Genomic DNA, 12,171 nt, shown 5'->3' on the forward strand with positions numbered 1-12,171 from the left:
TCGTTCCCGGAGTGTCCGAGCCGGGAGCAGCACCCCCGGCCCGAGCCCGGCCTCTCCCAGCCGGGCAGCGAGGCCGGGATGCCGGGAAGGGGCCGGTGCCCTTTAAACCCCCCCCGTTCCCTCCCCTCAGCTCAGCCGGGCGTTGCATCAGGCCCGTGCGCGCCGCCGGCCGCCCCGCGGGGGGCGCGCCCTGTGCCGCCCCTCCCCTCGCCGGCGGCGCGCACGGGCGGGCGGTGCGCGCCCCCGCGGCAGTCGCGTGGTCCCCGCGCGGCTCCATATTGCGGCGGCACCGGGGTCGGGGGGTTCCCGGCGGGGCTCGGGGGCGCGCAGATGGCGACGCAGGTGGAGGCGCTGCTGCCCGGCACGGCCCCGCTGCTGCCCGCCGAGGAGCGCGCCCTGGTGCTGAAGCCGCCGCAGGACGGCGGCCGGGAGAAGGGCGAGCCGCCCATGGGCCCCGACGGCGGGCCGGCGGCGCCGAGGCCGCCCAGCGCCAAGCAGCAGAAGGAGGAGAGCAACAACCAGGAGAAGGAGAGCCTGCTGAGGGCCGGCGGCGAGGCGGAGGACGGCGGCGAGGCGGGCGGCGCGGGGCGCCGGGAGTTCATCGAGGCCCCGCCGCCCAAGGTGAACCCCTGGACGAAGAACGCGCCGGCCGTGAACGGGCAGTCGCCTCCCGGTGGGTGCTCGGGGGTCGCTGGGAGCGGGGCGGGGGGGGGCCGGGTGCGCCGCCGACCGCGCCCCGGGCGGCCGCGCCATGCGGCACACGCGGCGTGGGGCCGCGCCCGCGGCCTGCGGGGCCGCGGCGGGGCGGGGGGCGCGCCGGGAGCGGGGGGGAGCGGCGGCGCCGGCCGCGGCCACGAGGCGGGGAGGGCAGCGCGGCCCGGCCATGCGGCGGCAGGCGGAGGGCGCCGGGGGCCCGGCGGCGGCGGCGGCGGGCGGGCCCGGCGGCGGACACGCGGCCCCCCCCTCCCCTCCCGCTCCCGGCATTCCGCCGCAGCAGCGCCGGCAACGTGGTCGGTTCCCGGCGTGCGGCTCCCCCGGGAGCGCGGCCCCGCCGCCCCCGCGGGGGCCCTTCCCCGGGCCGCGGCCTGCGCTGCCCACGTGTGCGCGGCCGCGGCTCCCCCGCGCAGGCCGCGCCGCCTTTCTCTGCCGACTCATGGCGGCGGCGGGGCCGGGGGCCGCGGCCGAGCGCGGCTCTGCCCGGCGCGGTCGCTGCCCCGGGCTAGGGGCACGGCTGGGGAACGGGGGTCCCCGAAAAGGGAAGTGGAGGGGCTGCGCTGTCCAAATCGTGCTTGTAACCCGCTGCTGTCGTCAGCAAAGGCTGAAACTGCGGAACACCATTTCCTCGCCTGTCGGGATGGGTGTTGCGCTCCTCTCGTACCTGCTTCAAGTGAATCGGGACTAGGAGCAAACCACAAAAGTTTTCACTAAGCGTCTTGTTTGGGAAAGACTTAATCTTTTTCTACCTGTCTCTGTTAGCTCTGGAAACACGTTGCCAGATGTGCCATCAGATTCCCACTTACTGTACGTGCCAGTGTTTTGTAAGAACTGTTACTACCTAGCATGGTGATTCATCAGAGTTATTGATCTCTGGGAGATGGACAGCTCTGCAATTTCCACCTGGAAAGCTGTCATCTGAATGAGAAGTGTAGAGGACAAGTTAATCGTGCCGGGTAGAAGGCTGTGTTCTGATTGTTTGGTGGTTTGTCATTGTAGTCATGGACATAAGCAAAGCTTAAGGAAATCCAGGACAGCGTGGCTGTCTGCATTTGCCTCGTGCGTTGTGACACAAAACTGGTCACATCGCTCCTTTGTGTGAAGGTTGCACTCTATTGTGATGCCTTCTGAGATAACGACCCCAAGAAAAAAAAACAAAATAATGCAAAACTCCAAGGTTGAGTGTTCCTGTTTGAGTCTCCTGTGTAAGGAGTGTTCAGATTCATCGCCAGCCTCATCGGTTGCAAAGGTGTGACTTGTCAGAGTCAGCAGCGACGAGGCAGCTGCCCAGCACAAGCAGGGGGCCCTTGCAACTCCTGGGATGATGATTTGAGGGAGAGAGTGAGGGTGTGTCATTAGCGTGTCCACGCAGTTGTAGGGTAAGGGAGTAATGCTGCAACACTCAGAATTGTCCTTGGGCCCAGCACAGTTGTCTCTGTATTCCCAAATGTGTTTAAAAAATGGAATTTGTTAGTGGAGCGTTTTGGGACTCTTGGCAGCAGCGCCTGGTTCTAGCAGTGCCCCCAGTGCTGCTGCCTGGCTCTCCTCTCTTGGGCCATTGTTTCTTTTGCTGCGTGTTCATTAGCAGAAGAGAAAACGTGTAAAATAAACACGGCTGGTGAGCTCCCACGAGAGGCAGGCTGGCAGCTGACCTTGCCTGGCAGCCCTGCACCCAGGTACCTTCTTGCGGAGTTGCAGGCTCATGTTGTGTCTTCATTTCATTGGATGGAGGATTTGTTTTGGCAGGCGCTTACCAAAAAAGATCTGGAGCGCGAATTTGTTTGAAAGAATCAGCTGGTGAGGTGAGTTGTCGTGACCTCCAGGAGGATCACCCAAGGAAAGCGACTCTTTTTCGATGCTTGAAGTGGTTCTGAACTCTGGAAAGTCACTCCTGGAAGTCGCTGGTTTCTCAGCAGAGCTTACAAGGCTTTTGCTCATAATCCAGCAGTGTTCCCAGTGCAGTGCTTCTGTGCTGGAGATACTAAATATTTCCAGCCCTGATCCGCCAGAGGTAGTGAGGAGACCAGAGAGTGTAGTGCAGACAGCTCTGTAAAGATGTAGGGATACCTCTGACTTGTTTTACAGGCTTTGAAAGCCCTTATTTTTTTTGTAATGATAATATTAATTTATAGACCCACAGAGCAGATTTAATGGACAAGACCTTCTCCTTAGGCGTTCACGCATTCTTGTAATGGCCTGCCATGGAATTGGTGCTTATAAAAATAAAAGCATTGAGCTCAGGGAGAACAGCCACCTGCAAGATCTTGGTGAGTTTCTGCTGTCCGTTTTGGAGTATGGATAGGGAAGAGCTTAACAAATCCACCTCCAGGTGGTCAAAACACCAGCCTGTTTTGAACTGTGTGACTCGCCACAGCTGGGTAAGTTGAGTGCATTTGGGGCCTAACACAGGGACTGAAGAACAGGGTCGTTTTTTCATGGATTAGGATTTACCTTTAGAAGCTTGTGCTTTGCCTACCTGCTGCAGTATTTTTATGCTCAAAGTTGGCAGTGAAGCCTGTAATATAATAGGATGTTCGAGCAAACCTTTCTGCTTTTTCAGGAAGGAGGGCTCTTGAATTGAAGCCTCTCCTTGCTTCTTAACCTCCCAAAAGCACAATGGCTTGGCAGTAAGTGGGGCAGCCATTAGGTCAAGTTAGACACCAGTGTTACTGCTGATGCTGTGAGTGGAGGAGGCTGAGGCTCTTCTGGAGTGGCACACCAAGATGCACGTTACCTTTTTTATTTGTGTGTGTTTCTGTCAGAGGAAGGAGGGGGGGATCCTTTGAGTCCTGAGGTACACATGGTCCTGTCCCATGTGGCAGGGCTTGTACTTGACACTCCTGACTGCTTGTGAGGGATGCTGCAGAGCTGTAATGATGCCTCATTTTTACTCTCTAATGATCTAGTAGCAAGGTCTGTGTGACCATGCCCTCGTTATTACATGTTCTCTTCTTATCATGTAAATAAATGCAGCCAGCAGCCTCACTGACACATGATGGTAGTGGATGTGTGTCTGTGGTAGTGAAGGAAACGTTTTCTGGCAAAACCAGCTTTGCACTACTGGCTATAAACCAAAGTCAAAGTGTTTTCTTCAGTTCTTCTGTAGATGAGAAGTGTGGCTTGCAGTTCAAGCAGCTCGACCTTCTGGAACATGTTGTACTCCTCCGCTGTGCCCTGCACCAGGGCTGATGCTGATGCAAGCCTTGGTGAGGACAGGTGTTAACAGCACCCCATTTTGAAAACCTGCTGGATGTATTTCAAGAAATGTTGCATCAAGGCACTTGGCACTTCTTTATTTTTAAAGCCATTTACATCTTGGAAGTAAGAACATGCAGGTTTTAATGACTGGCACTGCAATCGCTCAGCTTTGCCTGGGCTAACTTTTAAAATTCTCCCTGTAAGTGCTTGGCCAGGGAAAGCGGTGTATTTCCTAGTGGAGATGCAGGAGGTGCTTTGATTTCTTGAGCAGAGTTTCCTGCATGCTGTTTGGCAAACGTGCTGGGTGGATAAGCAGTGCTTTCCAGAAGGCACACCTTAGTTGCTAGCAGCAAGCACCAGGGGTGAGCTGACTGTTGTTGAGAGTGCGTGTTGCTTTATGCCCGAGCAGAGTCTGACTTGGCTACCAGTACTGAGGAGAAGGCAGGGGAAGATTCATTAGCATCTCACCCCTTGCTGACTAACTCCCCATAGGGCTTTCCTTGAAATCAGCCTCCAGTGCAGGAGATAAGATGGATGGGAAGCTTGTTTTACCATTGGCATTTCTTCGTGTTCAGAGTAGACACATCTGCTTGCTCAGGTATCCAGCTTGGTAGTCCTGCACACACCTATTTCCAAAGTGTTGGGCAATTCTCACTCTGTCGTGGCACGTAGTGTTGGAGCTCCTCTGGCTGTTGCAACAGAGCTGCTATCGCAGCAGGAGGCCCCCACCACCGCTCCAAATTTCCTCTCCAAACTCCTGTTTTGTTCCATTCCCACAACTCGCGTTCGAGTAACTCTTCCCATCTTGTTGGGGAGGATGAGGGTAACTGGAACTTGTTGCTCAAAAAAAAGTGAGCCTTAGTGTTTTCCCTCCCCCACATACCTTTGCCCTTCAGCTTTGTGCTGGACCTTTGCCCTGTTCTGCACTGTTTGTTTCGGGCAGAGAAGGCTGGGGAATGCAGCACGGCTCCTGGGAGCTGACTCACTGGCCCTGGTTGCTGGGCTTCAGTGCCTGCTTCTGCTGCGACCTCCAGTTCCAGATTGCCAGCTCCAAGGCATCGCTGGAGGATCCTCTCCAGCCATCTCCTTACCCTCACAGCTCTTCTTTTAAACTTTATATTGCTCATCATGTCACGGAGATTTCCACCACGATTGAGGCTGCAGAAGGACTTTGTTCAGATGTGAAGACAAATCAAGTCCAGAAAGCAGGACTGGAAATGGGGGCACTGGGGCTGCAGTGCTCTGCTCTCCCTTCCAAACGATGACACCGGATCTTTTTACTGTGCTCGAACAGTGTGAAATTATCTTCAGGGTAATGCCAAATGCAGACTTGGATGGAGTTAGATTGCTCTTTACATACTTGAGACTATAATGAATCTCCAGCACCATCTCTGTGGTTGTGCTTGTTTGGCAAAATAAGGAATGGACATTTTAGTAGAAAGCTGTGCTTGCTGTTCAGACCAGGCTGAGTGTTTTAACCCTTACAGTTATTACAGGCATTCTTCCCCTTGGGTCAGAGGAGCTTTGTTCATTCCCAACCGCGATACGCATTTGCATTATGGTCTTTAATATGTTACTTATCCTTTGGTCATCTTAGCATTGAAGCCTTTGCTGACTTCCTACCAAGGGCCCGAGTCTCCACACTGCTGGCTCTGACAAATCCCCAGCTTGCTGTGTACACAGGGAACTTGGGGAAAGAGGTGATGCAACCTTGGTGATACCTGCTGAGCTCTCCCCTGGTGATAGTGCTGTCTAGGTGGAGCTTTTCATGGCCAAGAAATTGTCTCCTGGGGTTGGCTAGCTCTGGGTGGATCTCTGGATCCATTCTGTGGTCTCTGGCATGGCCAGCTCTGCATTTGTTCCTTTTCTCACTTGAAATCGGGCTTTAGTTCCACTTGTTCTGCAGGTCCAGGTCCTTGTTAGTGAGGCCTGAATGGAGCTGGGAGACTTATCTCCTTGCATTGAAATAACTGGTTCATCTGAATATCTTGTATCAAATGATACGGCTGCATGACTTGAGGTCAGAGGAAAGGGAAAAGAAGGGCTTCAAAGAATTTAGTGCAGTCCTGGGAGAACTTAGAGCTACTTGTATATTTAGGTAATGCTAATGGGTGATCAGAACAAATGGCAACTGAATTTGGCCTTGAATAAATCAATTACCAGATTTCTGTGTTGGGAAAATTTTGGGTCAGGGTCGATCTGGATTGCTTGGCAAACAGAGAGGTGGGTGTGCGCATGAATGTCGCACAGCTGTGGAGCAAAAACTGGCACAAGGCATTTGGTGGAAATAGGTTTGCTGATAGCAATTCTAATGCTGTGCAAGATAAACTTTTGTTTTTGGAAAAGGTTGTAGAAACTGTGGTCAAGTGTCAACATGTTTCTAAAGGGAGGCTCATCCTGTAATTGGAGGTTCCCAGAAGGTCCTCTTAATTGAACTTCCCTCTATCAGTGCACACATTTCTACTGAAGTTTAGGGGGCCTCGTGGGTGGATTGCCTTTCCTGAGCAAACTGGTGTGTGATGTGTTGTGGCTCTGCTGGTTTCAGTGTTGCACCAGGCTGAGGGTGCTGGTTGAGCTGCTAGAGCCATCCTTAGCAGGTCATTTGGCCCAGGTTTGGTCTGACACTCGCTGTGGGTATTGCCAGGATCAAGAGTTCTTCCTGCAGCATTAAAGCTACGTGTGCTGGGGGATGTTCTGCTGAGACATGCAAGGAGAAGGGAGGAAGGGCTGGGAACAGGCTCATCTAATACCTGCTTTATCAGTGAGTTACCTTCACTGTCCTTCTGGAGCAAAGCTGACTTAGGAGCAGAAGCTTCCCTTGACACTTCTATGTCTTTCAGGGTACACGCAGCAGGGTTCAGTGCTCTACAGTGGTTGTGATTTTATTTTTATTTTGAGGGTTTAGAGTCCTTTGTTCCTTTGTGTGGTAACAAACCATATGGTTTGGTAGAGTTCTCTGCTGCAGACTGATGGTGTGTTGGAGGAGACCATGATGGCCCTGGCTGGGTTGGGTGCTCTGGAAACCTTAATTTCCTTTAGAAGTGGTCAGCAGGGGTGGTTGTTGGTGTGATGCCACTCAGTATGATCATGGTGACACTCAGAGGTGACACAAATGCCCTTTGCTCTCTTGATCTAGAGAATGTTTCTCTGGTTCCTCCAGAACACGTGTGACACTCGCAGTGTGCTGGCGGGCACAGCGTGCCCTGACCTGTGCTCCTGGGGAAGCGCATTTGCTTCCTGCTGGGCACCCCTTGAAGTGGCTGGGAGCAGGTCTGCAACCTGCTGCTCTAGCAGGTGCTGCTCTCCACTCCCACCTCGCTCCCCAAAGCAGCCCTGGCTGCTGATGGGGCCCAGGAGAGGCATCCCTGCCCCACGAGGAAGATGTTGGAGGAGAAGCATCTCTGGTGCTCCTCAGTGTCACTCGTTTGATCTCTGTCAGTGATCCCTTGGTGACTGTGGGGAGAAACGGGGGCTCGGCTGGGGCTCGTGAACCTCGCGCATCCTTGACACACGAGGCAGAGCTAAAGCACGATTGGAAGCTGCACAGAGGGTGGAAACGTGCCGTGTGTCCTTCCTGCGGGCCGGGAGGGCCTGCGTGAGCCCGAGGTGGGGTCCGGCAGGTGGGACACGGGGGTGCCCCGCTCTCCCTGGCGCAGGTATGGGGGCACAGCTCGGGGAGGCAGCGGAGCCTGTCCCGGGCACGGCGCTGAGCACGTTTTTCCAGCTGAGCAGCGGCGTGTGCAGCTCCTGCAGAGTGACTCTGCAGTCTGCAGGGCACGGCTGCGCCGGAGGGAGCCGGGTGCAGGGAGCCGGGTGCGGGGGGCTCTCAGCGCTTCCCCTTCCCTGGGAGTCATTTGACTTCTTTGACTCGCCTGCAGTGTGAATGCATGGAGAGAAAGAACGCAGGGGTTTTCAGGGCTGGATAAAGTAGCTTTTAAGGAGTCTGAAAAAAACTGAGAGAAGAGGTGGGTTTTTTCCTGGCTAAATATGTGGGGAAACAAGTATGAAATTGGAAAAACCACAAAAATGAGGAAAGGGTAGAGTTTTGTTGATGGGAAAGTAAGAGAAAAGGTGCGTGGGGAGATTGGTGTTTTACCTGCCTGGTAAGTCAGAGGTGGGTATGCTGCTAAATACTGAGCACTTTCTTTAAAGCAGATTATTTGTGATATGTATTCAGCCTCTACACTAAATCACACAGCCTTTTTTATTTTGTTTTTCTTTATGACTGTGCTTATGAAAGCTTCTGGTCAGTGATGTAGCTGAGTGATTATTTTACCAAGTCTTAGCTACCAAACTATCTGGTTTGCACATTGGCAGATGATGAAGCTAGTGGTAGAATAAAATAGTGAGAACTCACAGCTAATAAGCAACACTCAAATGTCTGATAAGCCAGCTTTCACTTAAACTACAGGAAATTAATTTCTTTGGATTCTCCAAGGTCACATCTTCCTTCTTTTTTTTATTCTATGTTGCTAAAGAAGCCCTGAGTTTATTCCTGCAAGACCCTTAGGATTCTCTGCAATTTTTATGCCTTTGCTGTAACTGGAAAGGTTAGACTTCCAAGTAGTAAAAAGTCTGTGTCAGCTCTCCCAACCTCACAGAACCAGCCTACTGAAAATAAAGACAAGCACAGTAACAAAAAGCAATTCTCTTGGCCTCAATCAGCACAAGAAGAGACACCTAAAGGAGTTACTGAAGCACTTTAGCTGTGTTACCTCCAGGTGGGCTCATGTTGGCAGGTCAGCTGCAAGGCTGTGTGAAGGGGAAAAGTAGAGCGAAAAACAGAATGAAGAATTAAGTGTAAGGAGTGACACCAGTATGTGTGATGCTGAGAAATGATGTGTCTGTAGCAGCAGATACTGAAATGTGGAGAAGCGCATCCCAAAAATGCAGTCAGGAGGTTTTTACTGGGACTGAAACAGAAGAGTGATGGGATTTGTGCAGAAGGTTCCACCCAGCAGTAGAGAAGAGCGAATCACGGAGGTGTCTCCACCATGTGCTCAGGTGACAAAGCATGAGACTTCACTGTAATCATATTGAATTTCACTTCCCAACTCCCAGCTCAACCTTGAGAGCTCGGGGGAATACCAGCTATGATCTCGTGCATCTTCTGAGTGCTCTGAAATCCTCTGCCACCGCAGAGGGTCTTGCACTGAGCTGAACAGAAAGGGGACTTTTCTTCTGGTTTCCCAGTCTCAGGTGAGCTCTACAAGCTCACTGTTGCTGGGTTTTTGGGGGTTTTTGGTTTGTTGTTTTTTTTTTTTTTAACTGTGGAATGATGAATGTGACATTTGCATACTCTGCAGGGTGGAATTTGCTGTAAATGAGCCACGGTTTTAAATTTTAAAATTAAACTTGTAAGGACAATTGTGAAGATAATTTGGAGGAGACATGGCAGATTGCAGTAAGATAACCGTCTTAGCCTCAATTGGAGGTGAAATCTGAGTTGATGTAATTGTCAGCAGTGAGTGGAACCAAGCAAGCATGGAGTTTGGAGGGTGATTGGAATGGCTGTGCTTGATTAAGACCAAGTAGATAGCCTGGGCCAGAGGGAGGGAACACCTCAGACTGTGTGTCTGATGATTTGTAATTCGGTTAAGATTTAATTATGTTGTCTTCACTGTGCTGCCTTGTGTATCCTACAGCCCCCTCCCTGCTCGCCCCTCTGCCTGCAGCCCAAAGGTGGAGAGAGCCTTGCCATTTTCAGTTTCTGGGGTTTTTATAGGGATTTCTGGCATCCTTGTCTGATGTTGTGGGGCTTTATCATGATACTGGTGCGTTTGAGGAGGTGGGGTGGGATCCTCTTTCATGGAGATGCTGGACTTCTGGGTGCATTAGTGGATTCTCCTTTGTATGGAGATGGATCTGGCCTTGGGCAGAGCTTCTCTGGAGTTTGGGTCTGTCCTTGATGTGCAAGCAGAAAAGTGTGCTGCAGCTCTAAGAGTGACAACCCTTTCAGAGGGAAACACCATCCTGTATCAGTTTCCACATTGTGGGATCCAGCTGGCTTCTGGGCCCTACCAAAATGGCTCCTGTATTTAAACAAGAGTCTTTGAGATGTGTATTTTGCTTGATTGTGACAGAAATTTTAGTTCAGTATCCAGTGGCTTAAAGAGCAGTTTGGGGGGGGTTACTCTGATCATTTGGACCAGAATCATGTAGGGTTGCTCTCCTGGAAGGCCTCAGGCCTCCAGTGGTATCACTCCAGGCTTACTGTGATTAAAGGATATGAGGCAGAGAGCTGGGTCTCCAACAGCTCCATGGGAAGAGTAAACAAACACCTTTAAGTTGCTTTGGACTTTCTCTGATGTTCCTTGTTGAGTTCATGCTTGGGAATGTTGAGACTCATGCTCTGGAGCAGCAGCACTTTGCTGCTTCTCCACTTTGGAGATGAGGGGAAGGGGTTAACGGGAGAGAACACCCAGTGTTTGTTCTCTCCAGTGCAAGCACTGATAAGTGAATGGGAGAAACAACAGCCTGTGACCTTCCAGTTATTCCTTGTGTTCCTGTGCATATGTGAGCGTTGGATTTGTAGGACTGTCTGTTTGGAGAGCTCTCATTCTACTGATCAGGTTCCCCAGAACCCAGTTGGCATCTCTGGTGCTCGGAGAAGAGACCTGGACCCTTTTCCATCCATGTGGATCTCTGAAAGGTGTTTTTGCCAGGCACAGTGCTGGTCCTGCTGGTGACTGTGTGTCCAGCTGGTGTCACGGCCCTGCTGGGTCTGCCCTGCTCCCTTCGGTCTGGAGGACACTGGACATCAGCACTGAGGTACTCATTTAGTGCGTGGTGTGGAGGGGGTTAGGGACTCATCCCAGATAACGCTCTGATTTTGGAATAGGTGATTTTTTTCCCCCAGGGCTGTTCCTCTTGAAACTCTGTGATTACTTTTCAAGTACATGAAGATAGCGGGGGCACCACAGCTGAACTTCACCAAACTCACAGCTGTTTATACACTGAAAACCTATTTCAGGCATTTGTTTGCGTGTGGTTTGTGGGAAATTGATGTCAGAGCTCACACTGGCTGCAGCTCTTGAGCCAGTGTAGGTGATAGTGGTGCCTGAGAACGAATCTAACCTTTCCTCTGGGCAGGGAGCAGAAAACCCCTTAGCAGATACTGGTGGTCCGGATAACTTTGCAGAGGAAGTGATTTGGGTTAAACTCTTCAGTAGCTTTTTTTTGTTTCTCTTGCACAGGCCTTAGCAGGTCTTGGGATGTAGCCAGCATGATGTTAGGAGTGACCCATCTGTCTCATGCTTCAGCTTCTCTTTGAGGGGGTAAATATCGTAAAGTAAGTTGAGAGGCATGGGAGGTGTTAGCGTGGACCTAGCAGCTGGAGAGGGCTGGAATGATCTGGGTAACTGAGAGGTGGACCCTCCCCAATCCTGCTCAGCAGGTAACAAAGGAGAGGAACAGGAAGCAAACAAGATCTCGGGAGGGATAAAATTGGCCATGCTAATCTTCGGGGTTAGGGTTTCTTGCTTTGCTGCTTTTTCCGAGCAGACCTCACCCCCTTCTCCACTGAGTGTTGCTTTGAAGAGGTCTGTAACTGTCTCGAGAACCTGTGCAGGCACTGCCTTGGCCGCTGAGGGGGAGCCAGGTGACAGATTTGAACTGAAATGTTGCATAGGGCCAGAGAAGAGAATCAAGCAGCTCTGGTCTCTTTGCAGTACATGCTGGACTATGTAATTTGGACCTTTTTCCTGCCTGGATTGTCCCTGCTGGGCAGCAGGTCAGGTTAGGAGGAGAGATACCGATCGATCCTGCCATCCACCAGCACTTCCCTCCCCAGTCCCTCTCCTGGGCAGGCAGTGCAGCCCTGCAGCTTTGGAGCCATTGTGATTGAGTTCTGGTCACGTCCTGCTGTGAGTCCCCCTGTGACCTTGGAGAGGTCATTTTTTTTTTTTGCTGACGTCCGAGTCTTTTGACTGCAAAACGTGGAGGATGATTTGGTTACAACTTCATGGGTTGAAAGCCAGAACAAACCAGCTGGTGTCTTCCTGTGGCAGTGTGGATCAGCCCCATGTCCCACTGGGAGCAGCTGAGGAGCTGCTGTCACCCCTGTGCTCGTACCTGTGCGTGCACAGCCCTCACCCAGCACGCCGGTCAGTGTGCTCCACCAGTCCGTGCGCTTTGCTGTCTGGCAGGTGGCATAAAGCACTCCGAGGTCATTTTTCCCCGTTGGGAGAGCAGAAGGGTAATAATGGGAGGTGGGGGGCCAGCAGGGAGCTGCTTCCTGCTGGCACTCAGCCTGTGGCC

At 52.3% G+C, this 12,171-nt stretch overlaps 1 protein-coding gene across 3 annotated transcripts in view; it reads left to right on the forward strand.

Annotated features, from left to right (window-relative positions):
- Nucleotides 1-212: 212 nt before the first annotated feature.
- Nucleotides 213-12,171, forward strand: part of LARP1 (La ribonucleoprotein 1, translational regulator) — a 45,474-nt gene continuing 33,515 nt past the window's right edge. For 2 of the 3 annotated variants that reach the window (XM_038149777.1, XM_038149778.1), the window contains exon 1: nucleotides 213-673. In XM_038149777.1, the coding sequence (XP_038005705.1) occupies nucleotides 331-673 (343 nt within the window). In that variant the 5' untranslated portion in view covers nucleotides 213-330. Of the gene's footprint in view, nucleotides 674-1,054; nucleotides 10,684-12,171 lie in introns of those variants that run through there. The other variant, XM_038149780.1, reaches the window with a different exon arrangement.

The sequence above is a fragment of the Motacilla alba genome, chromosome 13, assembly GCF_015832195.1.
Source record: "Motacilla alba alba isolate MOTALB_02 chromosome 13, Motacilla_alba_V1.0_pri, whole genome shotgun sequence".
Taxonomy (NCBI): Eukaryota; Metazoa; Chordata; class Aves; order Passeriformes; family Motacillidae; genus Motacilla; species Motacilla alba.